At 47.4% G+C, this 17,510-nt stretch overlaps 1 protein-coding gene across 4 annotated transcripts in view; it reads left to right on the forward strand.

The window, feature by feature from the left end:
- fam13a (family with sequence similarity 13 member A) overlaps positions 1–17,424 on the forward strand; it is a 53,761-nt gene extending 36,337 nt beyond the window's left edge. For 3 of the 4 annotated variants that reach the window (XM_079730222.1, XM_079730223.1, XM_079730225.1), the window contains 13 exons: positions 1,545–1,630; positions 2,018–2,057; positions 5,731–5,866; positions 10,067–10,280; positions 10,605–10,746; positions 10,948–11,029; positions 11,379–11,584; positions 11,928–12,011; positions 12,745–12,840; positions 14,211–14,294; positions 15,109–15,308; positions 15,654–15,755; positions 15,937–17,424. In XM_079730222.1, coding sequence (XP_079586348.1) covers positions 1,545–1,630; positions 2,018–2,057; positions 5,731–5,866; positions 10,067–10,280; positions 10,605–10,746; positions 10,948–11,029; positions 11,379–11,584; positions 11,928–12,011; positions 12,745–12,840; positions 14,211–14,294; positions 15,109–15,308; positions 15,654–15,755; positions 15,937–16,060 — 1,596 coding nt within the window. In that variant the 3' untranslated portion in view covers positions 16,061–17,424. The remainder of the gene's footprint in view (positions 1–1,544; positions 1,631–2,017; positions 2,058–5,730; positions 5,867–10,066; positions 10,281–10,604; positions 10,747–10,947; positions 11,030–11,378; positions 11,585–11,927; positions 12,012–12,744; positions 12,841–14,210; positions 14,295–15,108; positions 15,309–15,653; positions 15,756–15,936) is intronic. The other variant, XM_079730224.1, reaches the window with a different exon arrangement.
- Positions 17,425–17,510: the final 86 nt, after the last annotated feature.

A 17,510-nucleotide genomic window follows, 5' to 3' on the forward strand; every position in this document is an offset into this window, starting at 1 on the left:
ACAGCGCGTCCAAAACGTTCTGCGGAGTGCAAACGCTGCACTCCCTGACCTGCATGCGCTAATTTTGCATTAGCTTTTTGGCAAACAGCCCATACTTTGCTTGGCCCGAGCCTGTTGTGTCACAAAGTAAAATATACAATGGTTTAAATTTGGGTCAGTGACTCGTGATTTGGCAATAAATATACGAAGTAGTGACTACTGGAGCAGGGTGTGCAAAGAGACTTCGAGGACACACTGAAACATTTGGCTATTGGCAATTTGAGTCTCAGAACAGCCCACTTACGCTACCCACAGTTTAGGGTGAGGGTTAACCTACAGGTGCCTACAGCTACCCTACGTTAAGGTTTGGGTTAAGGTTCAGATGTTATGGTTAAGGTTAGTCTACTAATTACAGCTTAGGGTTTTAGAGGTTAGGGTTAAAGTTAGTCTACAGGTATCTACAGCTGTCATATATAAAGGTTTGGGTTTAGGGGTTAGGGTTAGTGTACAGGAACCCACAGCTGCCCTGGGTAGAGGTTTGGGTTTAGGGTTAAGGTTACCCAACAGGAAACTACATCTGTCCTATGTGGAGGTCACTGTTAACCTACAGGTATTGTGGCTGCCCTGCGGGAAGGTTGGGGTTAAGAATTTAGGTTAGGGGTTAGCCTACAGATAAATGCCTAAAAGGTGAAGTCTAAATTGTGTTTTTTGCTTAGGCTGTTTAACTGCTTTTGAACGTGGACATTTCAACAGGGTTACGATATGGCCATGCCGATTTGTGCCGTAAATAAAATTGTGGGCAAGCGATTCTCATGCGTTTCTTTACCCACACAAGCTGGACACACCAGGGCGATCCATCATGTGGGTTTATGTAACTCTTGTAAAGCTGAGCCGGGTGGCATTTCAACCTTGTGGGACACGCCGATGGAAATAGATTAGCATTTCTCACACCTGGGAAAAGACCAACCCCACCTTTTGCTGCGGTGTGTGTTTGGTTGGCAGCCAATCAGGAGCCTCTTATGCAAGTGGGCAGAGGAGACTATGACACACATACTTTTGATGTGTGCCACTTGCGCTCCCGTTGGCGGGACGACACCCTGGGCTGCAGTGAGTGCCTGTCTGCACCAGGGCCTCAGCTGTGGCGCCTCAGGGGCTCCATGTGAACTTTAGTGCCGTGTGCATGGCGTGGCATTGGTGTATGCGAAGGGAGTATTGAAGGACAAGGAAGGGTGTTGTTGTTTACAGTATAGTATAGGGCTCTGTGACTCAGCTGGCTGTGACAAAGAACCGTGTAGCTCTTTTGGATCTTGGAGGCGTTTGGCCAAAAAATACTCTGAAGCATACATTTATAGATACAGTATATATGCATTGCGTGTTATTGAAAATGTTCAAATATCCTGAGTTATTTGATGAGAATTATTTAAATATTATTTGAGAAAACAATTTAATTTATTAAAAAATAGAAATTATATGAGTGATGTATATGATTATAATATCGTATGAAGTTAACTAATTACATGATGATAATGAAGTAAACTTGTGACTGTGTTTTGGCCTGCTTTCAGGTACAGGCTCAGGAATGCTGCGTGGCGGGAAGTGCCTCTAGATCTGAAGGAATCACCATGGATGACACGGCCCCCGGGAGGAGAAGGTTAGCACATAACACCCTCCGCCCCGCTGCCCCCAACATCCCTCTGTGACCCTACACGCTCTGCATCGCCTCCTTCCCATTGTGTATCGCACACTGCAAACACATTCACCCTTTCGTACACACTCCAAGGTTAACGCTGCACACACCATTAGCTTATCTGTGCTGATACGAGGCCCCGCTCGCTGCAGAAGCCAGCGCTTTTATCTCTAAGGTCGACTTCTCTGGAGTGTTTACCGAACACAGCTGATCCCCGCCGTGGGGGCTGGGGAGGGCTGGAGTGGTTGGAGTGTGATGGTATAATGTGTCTAATGCTCTGTAATGTTTACTGTTGTTGTTTGAGTGAAATAGTCGATCAGTCCACAGCTGAGCGTCTTGTTTACCTTACAGGAAGGAGAGCAGGACTGAAAATGGCCTTCCTCCTCCACAGGTAACTGCTCCCTTACCAACACACACATAGGCTCACACAAACACACACACACACATACACACATGGTTTCACACCTGTTTAGATGTGGCATGACCGTGCACAGACATGGCTTTGTTTGTCCACTGGGGTGACAATCTTGCATAACAGGAATGCAGGAATACTTGATTTTTATCGTTGTAAATGTTCTAAAAGCACTGTCACACAGAAATAAAATGAGGACTGAAGGTTTAGTCAGTTCAGCAGACCTTCACGTGTAATAGTCAAAGTCAATGTCGTTTTTTGTTATATGCCCAATGCCATGTTTTAACACTGGATCATTTCATTACTTGGGAAATGGCAAGCTTCCAATACCTAGAAGGCAAGGGCAAGAATAATAAATATATATTTAGTCTGGTACGAATTTAATAACAATTAATAAATAAAAATGGGGAATATAGATCCCCATTTGGTTTCACCACCAGGTGGTTTCCTGGTGGTTAAAGACCAAGACAGAGTATGAATAGACTATAAACAATAGGAATATTAAATATAAACTATGTAGTGGAGGCGTGGCGATGAATATGTGCGTGAAATGGAGGTCATGTACATTGAATGTAAATATACGCAGAGCATGTGTAGGAGTGTTCATGTGATCAATATGATCAATAGGATTAGTGTTGCTGATTGAGCAGCCCATCCTCTGGATGGCCTTGTGTTAAGTAACCCTACCATACCAGGCAGTAGTTCAGCTAAAGAGGATGCTCCCCCCCCACCCCCAGAAGCCAACGTTGGCTGTTCAATGTTGGTCCTGATGGGTATCACCAGAACCAGATTTAACCACTGAAAGGGCCACGACCATCTCAGCATGTTGACATGTAGGGGTGGTGTACCAGCGACGATCCCCAATGGACATATAAAACAGGTTTAAGGTTGCTATAACACACCCATGGTTTGGATCCACCTGGGTATATCCACCAAGCAGCCCCGGGGCCAGCCCTCACCTGAGGGGTTCAACACCTGCCAAGAAAAGGGTTGCCATAGAGACCCAATCCCACAGTACCCCGCTGCGCCGCCAGCGCCGACTCAGGGAAGCTGTTGTTTTTAGTCAGTCTCATCCCCTGGTGCTGTTTACACTGTGCACTATTAACCGCCTGCCACCGTATCACATTCTACCACACACACACACACACACACACACACCTGCGTAGCGTGCACTTTGTGGACCAATCCACTTCCACGCCCGACTCAAGTCTGAATGATAAACTGCACTTCGTTATCCCAGCACTCTTATTGCAATGACAATAAAGTTGAATCAAAACTAAAATGTGCAATAGCACAACCCATCTCAACTGGTTTTGTATGCACGTGCATGCACACACACACACAAACACACACATGCGCTTGCAACACCCAGGGCTTGGTCGTCTTGGTTCTTATATAAGTGTGCCAGCGTATGGGGCCTGGTTGGGTCAAAGTAACCCAAGCACAGTCCAAAGTGTGAGTGAGAAGGTGTTGCATGCACTCACACACACATTTTAATATTGTATTAATAGAGCCCTAATAGCAGGGTGTAAATGCTGCCGGATGGTCTGAATGCGCATCAAACGGTAGCACTGACATTAGAGAAAATGTCAAGAATAGGAGAAAAACATAACACACATATGCTCAACCCCCCTCTGTGCACACATACACATCCATAGTCGCATTGCATGCTAGTTGTCGGTTCTATTTCTATCAGGCATTAAGCATTTGTTTATTTTGTTATTCTTTATTTGCATGCAAGTATCTTTATTCATTTGTGTGTGTGTGTTCACGGACAGGATAGAATGCTATCCCCAACAGACCCATCGCACGTGTGTGTGTGTGTGTTTGTGTGTGTGTGTGTATGTGTGTGTTTGCGTGCGTGCGTGTGTGTGTGTTTGTGTGGACATGTGTTTGGTCTGACCCGGTCGCTTGTCTCTTCACTGTACAAGTAGTACTCGTACACGGGAATGACTTTTTCTTATATTTAATCTCCCTATCCATTTGTTCTCATCCAGTTTGCAACCCACACTCCCCGCATCCAATCTCCACACACACACACACACACACACACACACACACACACACACACACACACACACACACACACACACACACACACACACACACACACACACACACACACACAAGCTTCTGCTGATGTAATCATGGAGGTTTTAATGTAGGCTGGATTACACCCTTGTGGGGGTGGGGGTTTAACATACATGCACACACACGTTGTGCCTCTCTGGTAGGACAGCGGTTGACCGGGGGCCAAGTAACATCTGTGCACATCTGCACACGAGTCAATCCACAGCCGTGACTCTGCCTGCCAAGCTTGCAGTTTTGTTTTCGGGGGAAAGGTCAAAGATTAGCTGTTAAAATATTCTGCCCCCTCGTTTTTTCTGTACACGTCATCGTTATTCACCAGACGCTGGTGAGGCAGTGGACTTTCAGGAAGTATTTTCGGGTTGTGATTGAGTTGTTATGACAGAGAGTGTATACAGCACATTTATTTTGTGATGTTGGTATTTTGCACGCTCATGCCAGAACATACATACATACATGCATACATGCTGTAACTTGTTACTGTCCGTAGATAAGCCTTCATACTACCAACTAATGCAATGGTATCGCTTTCACAACTATTTTAGACAGAAGTATTGAACATGAAGAAGAAGTATGCAAGGCAGGGAAAGGATCTGTGGAAGTTGTCAAAACGAAACTTTGCTTGTGTTGTACGAGGAGTGACGAGGAAACGAAACCCAAGAACACTTTGAAGAAGCGACTGCGCAGAGCAGGAGAGTGAGAGTGAGAGAAACTGAGCGAGAGTGAGAGGGAAAGAGAAACAGGAATAAAGAGAGAGACAGACAGTAAGGGGAATAGAGACAGAGCAAGGGAGTGAGAGAGGGAAAGAGAGCAAACGACAGAGAGATTGCAAGATAGAGTGGAGAGTGATAGAGCAAGAGAGAGGGAGAGAGAGAGAGAGCATGGGAGAGATAGAGGGTTCAAAAACACACTCCGTTGTCTTTGGCTCTGAGGTGAACCGTTAATCCTGAGTCGGAAATAGGGATCGAGAATTTCAGCCAGTCAGCCTACGTGCGCCAGCCAATAATCGGCTGTCTGCTCTCTTGTTCCTCCACTTCCTGCTCGCCCCCCCCCCCCCTCCCTCCTTCCCTCCCAGAAGCTGTGACTGTGAAACAAACAACTCTACTCTGGCACATGGGAGGGGAAGGAGCATGCGGAGGGAGAGAGAGAGAAACAGAGCAAGGGAAAGGGCGGGAGAGAGATGGGTGGGGTTAAGTAGAGGAGGAGGAGTGTGTGAACCCACTGGGTGAGAGACGGAGGGACAGCCAGCGAGGGCTCGGCCTACCCAGATGGGCGGATGTTTTGGCCAGACGGCTCAGCCAATCGGGAGGGAGGATCCCCCCCTCTCCCTCCTCCCGTTGCTGGGCTGGGCCTGTCTGGAGAGAGGGAGGGCGGGGTGGAGGGAGGGGAGGCGTGCGGCCGGGGCTTAAAGAGTGTGCCTACTGGGGCTGGCCGTGGTTGTTGAGCAGCTTTGTGTTTGTGTGTGTGTGTGGGTGTCGCTGACTCTCTCTCTATCGCTCTGTCCCTCTCGCGCGTGCGGGTGTGTATTTCGTTCCCTCCGCGGCTAACGCTCATGGTGGTACAGAGGGCCAGGATGAAGATCCAGGAGTCTCCCGCGGTGTGTGTGGTGGCGGAGCGGCCGTCGCACGGCGACTGCAGCGAGCCGCGAGATGATGTTCCCCGTCTGGAGCTCGCAGAGGAGGACAACAACAACTGGGGAGGTGGGTCCGCGCTCGTGCACACAGACACACATGCTGCACACGTATGCTGCACATGTGTGTACACATGCACCTACACGCACACACACAGTTTTGGGAGTAACATTCCAAACTAGATCTTTTGATCATTGAATGAAATACATTGTGGATAGGTACAGCCCGCGTATGTGCACTTTGACAGCAACTTGTAGGGTTAAACCCGCCCTCCCCCCCATCGGACTCCACACCCAAATCTAACAGAGCAGCTGCACACCTTCTGCTGTGTATGTCTCTCCTTCTCTATCTCTCTCCCTCCTCCTATTCCTCCTTCTCTTCCTCTATGCATTCCACTTCCTCTCTCTCTCTCTCTCTCTCTCTGTCTGATTGATGGGGCTCGCCCCTTGCGCGTCTCATGTGGGATTTAATTGTCTCAGATCTTGTTAAGTTTTCTGTCCCTCCCACGCTGACTGGCTGTGTGTGTGTGTGTGTGTGTGTGTGTGTCAGGGGACCGGGGCTAGGCAGTAGGGTGGAGGCTGGTTGTGGATAGGGGAGGTGGGGGGTTAGGGTATGGGTTGTTTGTTAGTACTGCTGGGGCGGAAGTGGAAGAGGATCAGGGTTGGACAGTAGCAGGCAGACTTGGTGTTGAGTTTCTTTAAGATGCATTTGTCTCTTAGCCCTGCTGGGTTTGTTGTTGTGGTGTGTTGACTTGAAACAGAATTATTAAAGCTTCATGATGGCTGAATTCCTCAGTATCGGTCGTTTCAATGTCTGCAAGCGTGAATGAATGAGTGTATGTGAATATATGATAGAGACAGTTTCAACATATATGGGTGCGGGAATATGTTTGAGTGAAGCATGATGTGATTGAATGCTACGTTGCTTTCCATGGTCGGTGATAATGCATGGATTTACAATAACAGGATTGTGTCTAAGGACTGCTTGAGCTTGGAAGAGCTTGCTTGAGTAATGTAATGGCATGAATCAATGCACTTATTAGAGGTGCCTCCAGATGTCCATTTTGCATAGCAATTGTTACTCTAAAAAGCCATTGCAACTTTTTGGGGCATGCAGCAACATGTATGTACATCTGTCCAGACATGTTGGCTTCCCAGATACGACTTTTTACTTCCTGGATGAATCTGTTAGTCCAGCTCGCTCATTAGACCCGGCAATATTGACCTGATCTGCCTTAAGTTTATTATATTTATTATTATTTATATTTATTTATTTATTTTTCGATTTGTTTTAAGGCAGATTGATCCAAGCATGACCTGTTAGAGCCCTCTAGTGGACGAGGGAGAAAAGACAGTTAGGGCAAGCCTGGATAGTCAGTGGAAGACGCCCAGAAGCGGCTGCTTTAGATGTGTTTACTCCTGCTATGAGGAGGACTAGGCTGGGCCCGTTTGGGATCCATCCCAGCATGCCCCTGTAGAGTTCTCTACGGGTGTGTTTTTATTCATATTATTGTTGCTAGGTTTATTTCAACTTTTTTATACCTACACACAACCTTTTTACGACAATTTTGAATAGGTGAGTAATGTAAAGTAAAATAGGTGAGTCTATTTGTCTTTGAGAAATGATGGTTCCAAAGGAAGAAGGTGTTCCACAGATGCTCATTTGTCTGTCAATGAACACTGTCTGGAACTCATTTCTCAAGAATCCTTCACCTATGTTCAGAACTGCATGCAGAGCTACATGTTTATTTAGACACCTGATTTTCTTTGTGGTGTTGTAATCTAGTTAGTGTGGTCAGCGAAGCGATGTGGTGTGTTGTTGGTGAGAATGTGTTTGCCTGTGTGTGGTTTATTCTGTGCAGGGAGTCTGTGATTGTGAGGGTGTGGTGTGTTTTGAGCAGGGAGTGTGTGTGGGTGTGAGGGTTTCTCTGAACACGGAGTGTATGTTAGTGTGTGTGAGTGTATGGTGTATTCTAAGCAGGGAATGTGTGAGTGTGTGTGATGTATTCTGAGCATGAGTGTGTGTGTGTGTGTGTGTGTGGTTGCGGGTTGTATTCTGAGTATTGTGAGGGTTGTCTGAGGAAGGGCATTCAGACCTTTGTCCCAGTACGGTGTGTGCCAGTGTCTGTCGTGGTGACCTGACGTCCTGCGCTGGCCCCGTCCTTGTCTTGATCAATGCAGACGCGTTAAGACCGGGCCAGAGACCTCCAGCTAAACAAGTTGTCAAGGACAAGCTTTATTTTTTTTACTGCTGACTCTAAACAGCATTTTTCATGCAGAATCTGGTTTGTTCATTTTCGTATTCTTTTTCATATTCCTTTCTAGTTGGTTCTTGTTTAGTTTTGTCCCTCCATCAATTTTGATGTATGATTTTAGCCTTTATTTTCCTTCCTTTTGCTTTCCTTCCACATTCTCTCCAGAGCATTCCTACTATTCCGCCCCTTTCCTTGATTTCAAAAACCTTTTCCACCACAGTGTGTTTGATGGTAAGTGCACAGTGTGGGACACACCAGTGTGTTCGTGCATAACCGCTAATCATACAAAGGCACGGACACGTGCATGTACCTGACGGCACCCCTTTTTGTTTTCAAACGAAGCCCGTGTAGAAACTACCAAACCCAGGTAGTTTCTGAAGGATAACACACCGGGGGAACACCAGTCCGATCGGCCCCGTGCGGCTCTGGGGTCAGCCTCACGCCTTTTGCGCCTTGCTCGCAGCAAAACGCTTAAAAAGCGATTGTTGAAAAAAGAAAACAAACCTCGAACAACCCTGTCCCTCTGCGGGATTAGTGTCTGAGGGAGCTGCGTTGAAGACCAGCTGTCGGGGCCGGGCGCGGCCGTGTGCTTGATTGATTAAGAAGCTCCCCCTACTGCCCTGCGGCGGCGGCGGCTGATGTCCCACAGGTCTCTCCTTGGTCCCGTCCTCCGACCCACGCACGGCATGTTCCTCCACACGTACACAGCACAGCGCCGGGGGGGGGGGGGTGTTCGAGGAGAGGACTGGGATCCAGGCCAAGTTGTGATAAAACGTCTACGTGCGGCCTCAGTGTTTCACAGGTTTCCACACGTGCTTTCAGACACGTCGAATGTTTGGAGTACAAATATTGCCGCCTGACACGCGATTGACCCCTTTGTTAGTGCATGGATTGAAGTTCCCCCTCCAGGAGTTAGCCCCAGGGCCAGGACTTATGGACGCTTTGGTACACCTTGCACAGCAACAGTCTGCATGCAATGTGTGTGTCGAGAACCTCTCTCTCTCTACATCTCTCTCACTCTCTCTGTACACCGCCCTCTAAATCGAGGTCATGCTCTGACATTTGGCCGTGGAGTGTATCCAAATGCCGCCCAGCCTTATTTATAACCCCGGGGATCAGCTTGGTTATCCTCACACTATGCACCACATATGTCAAGTCGTAACAATTACCATGCACAACATAGATCATTATTATCATTATTATTAATAGAGTGGAGATTGAGGAGCAGATCTGATCTGCATTTCTATTCTCGTCAGATTGTTCTTGTTATGGGAATGGTCTGTCTATATTCTCGCTAGATATCATGATGAGAGACAGAGATGCGGGAGTGAATGAGAGAGAGAAATGGGGAGATAGAGAAATAGAGGAGGGGGAAGACAAGGGAAGAGAGAGAGAGAGAGAGAGAGAAACAAAGGGAGTGATAAATAAAGAGGTAAAGGGAGAGAAAGGGAGGAAGGGAAAGAGATTTAGAGAGTCAGATCAAGGGAAAGGGAGATAGAGAGGGCGATATAGATGGAGAGAGCGAGAGTGCAACATCTGTCACAAGGCCCAGAGAGAGTGTTTTGTACTGTAGTGTTTCTGGGAGAGTGTTAAATGGAGTGGTTTGGTATGACCTTCAGAGAATGAGAGAGTTGCCAAAAAAGAAGGCTGTTTACCTTTTTTGTGCTAGTTGCTTTTGGACTTTAAGTGAGTAAAATGTATTACAAGGTTTACAAATAAGATGTTTTTCACGTTCACTTTCCACAATGTATAGCCGGACTAATCCCTTGTGTTTCCCAATCATATGCTTCCTCACTCCACCGGAAGACACGATGACAAGCACATCTTCAGGATTAGCCTCATTCTTGGCTCCAAACGCTAGCTGAGTGAGGGGGAACTGACTGCAGAATGTTACAGGCAGTTCCGCTCACTCAGCCGCTCCCGCTAGAGGGCCAGTCGGTGACGAGGCACCCACAGAGGCTCCAGCCCCCCCACTCAACCAGGGCTCCCTTGTGTTCTCTGTTTGCCGTCTCCAGAGCCCGTCCCCGCCTACTCGTCGTGGCAACGGGACAACATGGACCGCGAGGAGCCCCGCCCGTCGCCGCACGCCGGCGGCCAACTCATCCGCCAGCTGATGGAGGAGGGCAGCGACCCCATGCTCTCGCCTCGTTTCTACGGTTACGGCCACTGCCAGTACCTGGACGACACGGAGGTGCCCCCCTCGCCGCCCAACGCACACTCCTTCACCAGGTGAGCGTTCTCTCCCGCATGACTCCTCCTTCAGAATTCCTCCTGAGTGACCCGCAGGTTGACCTGGCAGCACTGGGCCAGGAACCTAATACAGCAAGGGGCGAGTTATGCTCTGTTTCCTGCTTGAGATATTCTACAAAAAAAACAAATTCACCCGAGTGTGAACAAAGTGTATTTTGAGTTTTGGTGCACGATTGGTCCAAACCAATGTGTAGTAAAAGAAAGGAAAATGCCCCGGTGGCCCAGTTTTGAGCTCACCTGCCTTGCGGTACTTACTTTTATGTAAACTAGAAATATTGACTTCTGTTTTGTGTGCGTGTGCAGTCGCCGCAGGAGTTCTTCCCTGGGGTCCTGTGACGAGGAGAAGGAGGAGCTGTCGTCGGTTCAGCTCTCCAAGCGGATCCACGTGCTCAAGAAGAAGATCCACCGGTTTGAGGAAAAGTTTGAATATGAACGGAAATACAGGGTGAGCAAAGCCTCCATGGGGAATGGGAGATATTTCAGGCATTTTACATGGAATTCAGCAAAATAAACGTCTGGGTTTTTATTTTGCTGTATTCCATTTAAAATGTAAGGATGAGACGATTTACAGAGGAAAGTGTTTGCTGCTCTACCTCTGCAAAGGCAATCTCTTCTCATCCGTATTTCCTGTCCGTTGGTTCTCCAGCCGTCTCACAGTGATAAGCTTGCCAACCCAGAAGTGCTCAGATGGGTCAATGAACTGACGAGACTTCGCAGGAATCTCAAAGGTAGGCAACGGCTCCCACATTGGAAAAACGTTTTTTAATCAAACTGAAAAACAATGTAAATAAAGAAAAAAAACACATCCATAATGTGTGAGACACTGCATTGATCCACAAAAGAAAACGGCAGAAGGTGCCGCGAAATGCGAGAGTATAAAACAATAATAATACACATGCATAATGAGAGAATTACAACCGCACAGACCGGCTTTAGTCGAATCTAACACACACCCAACACACATGCATCACGTTGTTGTGCACATGTCTAGCTCTGACACACAAACGCCCTCACCGTGTCCTCGTTCTCGACCTCTCTCTCCCCCCCCCCCCCCCCCCCCCCCCCCCCCGCCCGCAGAACACAAGCTGCTGAAGTCAGAGGAGGACCTGCCACCGCTGACCCGCCAGCGCAGCAACACCCTGCCCAAGAGCTTCGGCTCCCAGCTGGACAAGAGGAGCCCGCAGGAGAAGGCACCGCTGCCCCCGGCCGAGAGCACCCTGGAGGTGGTGATGGGCAAGCTGCAGGAGAAGAGGGAGGAGGTGGGCCGGCCGGAGGACATCAAGGTAGGAGCCCCCCCCGCTGCCCAGCTCGTAGGGGGTGAGGAGGGTGGAGGGTGCAGGACAGAACAGGGGATACATCGGTTTTTGTCCGAACTCTGTAGTGGGCGAGGGTGTTGGACCCCTGTTAGCCATGCTGGAGAAATGTGCCCCTAGCCCCGCCGATGCCTGCTCCCACTCCACCTCAGTCTACAAATTCAGCTCTATTCGCATTGGATAAAAGCATCTGCTAGTTTATGGATTACTATAATTTTGTTATAATGTTATATGATTTTAATTTGAGAGTACCGAGATGATGATGCGGTCCCATGAAAAAGGGACCTTGTATAAACGAGCCTCCTGTCTGCAGGACATGACCCGAGAGCAGATTGGAACGGAGAAGCTGGCACTGCAGAAGGCCCTGCTGTACTATGAGAGCATCCATGGAAGACCGGTGAGTCACTTCTCCCTTCGGGAAATGATCCAGAACAAAGCACAAGGGAACAAAAAGCTTGTCTCACTCTTCTGTTTACCATTCATTCACTAATTCATTCATTCATTCATTTAGCAGACCTTTTAATCCTACGAGATTTATGGATTCCCACTGGCTGCAGACAGAGCGCATTACGGATCAAACACAACACGAAAAAACAGCCTTGCCACTACACCATCCCTCCTATCCGTCCATCTCTCTCCTGAGTCACTGTATTTCCTCTGCACCATAACGGCCCAAACTAATTCAGTCAGCACTACACAGAGCCGGGCTGTGTCCTACAAACCCACCCAGGGGTAAATAACGTCTCTTGAAGGGCCGAGCAAAGTCCTGTGTGCACTGGACGCGTGCCCGGGTTGAGAGGATTTTGACGCCCCCCCGCAGGAGACCAGAGTGTCGCGCTGCTAGGTTACGAGCGTTCAAATATTCCGAGGAATTTCCCCAGCGGCTATTGAGAAGGTCTTAAAATCGGAGGCAAAATAAACACGGCGACTGTTGCTGTCTGAATCCTAGACCTAAGCTAATTGGATGAATGAATTGCATTTTGGCTAATCCCCCTCATCCGGTGTTGCCAGACCTGGAAGACCTTGTTGTTGTCGTTCTTCACCCCGCCAAGGAGAGTGCCAGCAGGAAGCCAGGTCGCTAATGCCGAGCTAACGAGACGCCTCCGCTTCCTCCCTTCCGCCCGCCGCAGGTGACGAAGAACGAGAGACAGACCATGAAGCCCCTGTACGACCGCTACCGCCTGGTGAAGCAGATCCTGTGCAGGGCCTCCAGTATCCCCGTCATCGTAAGTATTGCGCTTGCTCAGTCCTCGCTGCAGTCCCAATCCGCTCTCGCCTTCTCCACATCTGTTCATCTATTCCACACACGTTTTCCTTCATTTCTTTTGTATGTTCATTGCAGCTATCATGAAAAAGGGTTGGATTTTACTTCTCGGTAAACATGCTTCCCCTCGTATAATGGTGTTTGACTGGCCAGGCTGTATATCTATGTAGGCCCACTCTGTGTACCACAAACGTGACTGAAGGTTGCGACTGCTCGCGCACGGTTATTGTGAGCATGAAACTCGCGTCATTGTAGACTAATCTCAGTTCTCTGCAACAAGATTTCGTTTGAGGCTATGCCGTAACGGTTGTGGTCAGGATATGAATGAGAGTCTTTCCTCAAGGGTGACATAGTACTGATAATATAAATACGTCCGGTTTCTGTAAAACTCTAGCTGAGAAACAGTGGGTTCACTGGTTCTTTAAAAGAGAGAAACAGGAGGGTGGAGGGATTAAGTGGTGGAAGCAAGATGGAATCGGTGGGTTTTAAGGGCCTTAGAAACTCTAAAGGGCATTGTAGCTGATGGTCAAACTGTAGTCTCCCAGTGGACCATTAACAGTAACTGACAACCACTAACAACAGCTATTCATCCAGGAAAGAAAGAGGTGTCCTGATAAAGTCAGCTGTTTGTATCTCCACAAAGGGCTTTATTTCCATCAAAGATTTGGGTTGTATTTTGCCCAATTCCCCCAAAAAGTTCTGCAGTGCATTCAAAGCAATGCCTTTTTCCCTTTACACAGTTTAATTAAACCATGTCAGGGATGTTGTTCCTGGCTCAGTCCTTGTATTCTATAGGATCATATTTTGTTCCAAATTTGTTCCAATGTGAGCTCTGATCAGGATCTTGGCAGCAGCAGCTCATTATATAATTCACTCCCGCTAATCCCCACTCTGCGAATAAAAATTCCTGTTGTTTATTAATTTGCTTATGGGTCCTAATCCTCCCCAGGGGTCCCGTAGGTCACAGTACCGGCCCCAGTGGGGAAGAGGACCGCTTCTGCCCGAACAATTCCCTGTTTTTCCAAGACAATTTCCTGTAGAGATCTGGTGTTTGCCAGCTTTTCCCTCGCTCCGGAGAAAAAGGCAGCCTGTGTTGAGATCAAACCTGGCTCACGCTAGACAACGTGAAGGGAACGCGCTCGGACATTTCACATTCTTCCCGTCAAGTGGCGAGAGTACATACTCTAACGCAGCGCCAGATGGACTGCAACCCAGCAGGCGGTTTTGGCATTCTGTCCGTCCCACTGGAAGCAGACCTATTTCCCCATTGACATAACCAGTACATGATGTTAGGCCCCCATTGTAACCCCCCCACCCCTCCCCCCAACACAGGGCTCCCCCTCCAGCAAGCGGCGGGGTCCGCTCCTCCAGCCCATTATCGAGGGTGTTCCCGCACTGTTCTTCGATGACATCAAGGTGACGGTCGACTTGAAAAATCTGAATGCCATCAGATTGCCCCCCCCCCTCTCAAACCCCAACCCAATCGCTCCCCGACCTCACCCTGATCATGATTGTTTTTTAAAAGAACCGGATGCTGCCTGTTGATTGGGCGAGTGCCTTTCGGCTGTGCGGTTTCCCGATAGTGTCGTTAATCGTAGAAATGAATCCAATCAATAGCGGCCTTCTTCACTTAGACGCCATCTTGGTTCCATAGTAGGACTTGGCTAAACTGAATGCGGGTCTCCGCACTCAGCCTCCCTCGCCGCGCTAGCGTTGAGTACGAGGTGGCTGCTAGGTGGAGAAGGCCCGTAGCAGCCTTGTGTGTGACGCTTGACTAGCTCCTTGGATGTGGGTTGATGTTGCTTTGGTGGACGAGGTGTGGTACACGGTGAGTTTCATGGCGTGTCTAATCTCTAACAACGACTGAAATCGAATAGGAACCAATCCCAATAAGATACAAACCTTATGGTGATCTACTGATTTTCCAACCCAGCCAAAATTAACCGTAACTTTTTCTCCTACTCTGGGTTTGGTTGCGGTGGACCAGATCTGAGAGTGGGTTGTGAACCAGTGTTGTACCGCCTCCGATCCTCTAACCCACAGCCAACTAACACTGCCTGGTGTCAGTGGCGGACCGGGGGACTTGGTGCTAATCCCTTTGCTAATCGCTAGTTAGCGGCAGTGCTCGCCGTTTTTGCTCTCCAATCACCCGTAGTGTCTCTCTCTTTCTTTCTTTCTTTCTTTCTTTCTTTCTTTCTTTCTTTCTTTCTTTCTTTCTTTCTTCTACCAGGAGGAGGAGGACGGCTCAGAGGAGGACGGGGACTCTAAGCCCTTGTTCCCGGTGTCGGACCGGCCCAACCCCAGCATGCTGGGCTTCCTTGACCAGCTGGAGGAGGAGGCAGATGGGTTCATTTCCCCCGTGGACGACCTGTCGCCCTCCAGGAGCACCACGCACGACATGAGGCTGTCCAACCTGCACTCGGCCACCATGTAAGCTAGCTCGCCCACCGGAGAGACGCAGAGTCACTGATGAGTGACTCTGGTCTTACTGCCCAGTTTCACTAGGGAGTCACTTTATCGTACTTGGTCTTTAAACTTTTTTAACTCTCACACTTGATGCACCTCATATTTTATTTTATGAAGATTCTATGTTTGTTACTTTTTTTAGTAGTATGTGTTACAACTGCGTTGCATGTTGCTTTGTTTTGACTTGCTTACTGAAAACCCTCGCCTTGTCGTTAGAACTTGCCTGTACTGCACGGCCGTGTTGTTCTGCATTGTGGATAATAAAGTTTGACCTTGGAACTGGTTCTTGCTGCTCGCTCTCCTTCGCAGGCAGGAACTGCTGGAGCAGCTCCAAGAAACCAGAGAGGAGAAGAAGAGAATCCGCAAGAATCTAAGAGAGTACGAAGACCAGTTCTTTAGAGAAAATGGAAGGTAAACGAGAACAGAACTCCACACACACACACACAGCCGTAAAAATATGTGTTGGCTTGCAAACGAGATGATATATCATCCACGTCGTTATTTATGTGAGAGCCACGTTTCACATTTAAGGCAATGTTTGTGTTTTGTTTTTTTTAAATGACCACCGTCTCCTGCCAATGTCTGCCCGTAGGAATGTGCAGAAGGAGGACCGGTCCCCTCTGGCGGTGGAGTATAACGAATACAAACATGTGAAGGCCAAGCTCAAACTGCTGGAAGTCCTGATCAGCAAAAGAAACTCAACCAAGTTCAAATGAGAAAGGAACCACGGACGAAACCCTAAGGACTCGAAAATGAAAAGCCTTGGGTCTCCAGGGATTAAAAAGAAATGAGAGGAATTCACCAGCCTGAGAAGACAAACCTTTTACAAACAACAAACACCTCAGCTTCTAGGAACCTGTGTCGGATCTGTTGTTGGAGCGTTTGTTTTTCGACGAGCTTTGTTCTTCCCCTTTTTTGCTCTGTTATTGCGCTGAATCGCGTGGAGGTCCAAACCTGTGGCACTTGGAGTCAGTGTTCCCTAGAAGAAGTGAGGAAGACCTGCAGGCCCTTGGCTCCTCCCATCCCCCAGGGTAGTGGTGCTGCTACCTGTCAATCAAAACCGACCGAAATGTCTAAACGTAGCCCTTAAAAATAGTTAGTTAGGTAGAGTCGCGTTCATTGTAGCTAATTTATTTCTATTCCTTTTTTTTAAATGTTTGTTTGTTCTTTTAGGAATAGTTGTTTATTTTTTGGCGCGACGGAATACATTTATTTTTGTTATGCATTGTGGAGTCTTAAGAAAATATCTGTAAGTAAAATTATAGAGTTGGCGAATATATTTTTGAAAGAAGGATATAAGAAAATTGAGTAATAGATTGGACATGTATTTTTGTACGGGAGACCTCTATCTGAATGACTACCAACCGATCGGTTTGACAGTATTTGTTCAAGCAAATGGATCTGTAAATGTGATTGTTAATTGATGCCATACTTTTGTGTGTCTTTGAGTGTGCAACATTATTGATACTACACTAAGAAAGTGATTTGCTCACACAAAAAAAGGTTTGCCATGCAGAGCCAGTGGTTTGATATCTTCTGTTAATGTGTCCCAAAGACAATGAATCAAGTGTTCAGATTGCACATTAAAATAGCGTAGAAGATCATTATAATCAATAATGTAGCTTGTTCCTTATTTTTGATAAATGGTAAACCTGTAGATTATGCATCTGCTTGTGTATCTCCCTTAATATGTTTTGCTCCCTCTCCTTACCACTCACTTAATGTAAAAATAAGCTATTTTTGTGTTTAAAATAATCGTTTTCTTGCTCACATTGATGAACATGAAGAGGCATTTTACAATGACTGATAAATCCTTTGAATCCATTGATCCAATCCTCTGCTGCCTGCAATTTAAGGCTTGCTGCTTTCCTTACACAGCCATTTCTATGGCTTCTTGGTTCTGTAAATACATCTTTGTGTTTACTCTCTCCTTTTATTCCTCCAAAGTGGATAACAGTGTGAATTTTGTTTTATAAATGTAAACACTGGCAAATTATTAGTGCATTTGGGCGTGTACATTTTAGTACATATTTGTATTTTGTAAATACATATTATTAAAGCAAAGATATTTTTACTGGAACTTGTTGGAGTGTCTGTGCGTTGGTTTTTCATTGGAAACTTGATTGGTTGCTAGGAAATGTATCCCTGTTTCAAGATCTAGTTCCT

This window comes from Pollachius pollachius (genome assembly GCF_949987615.1).
Source record: "Pollachius pollachius genome assembly, chromosome: 2".
In the NCBI taxonomy this organism is placed as follows: Eukaryota; Metazoa; Chordata; class Actinopteri; order Gadiformes; family Gadidae; genus Pollachius; species Pollachius pollachius.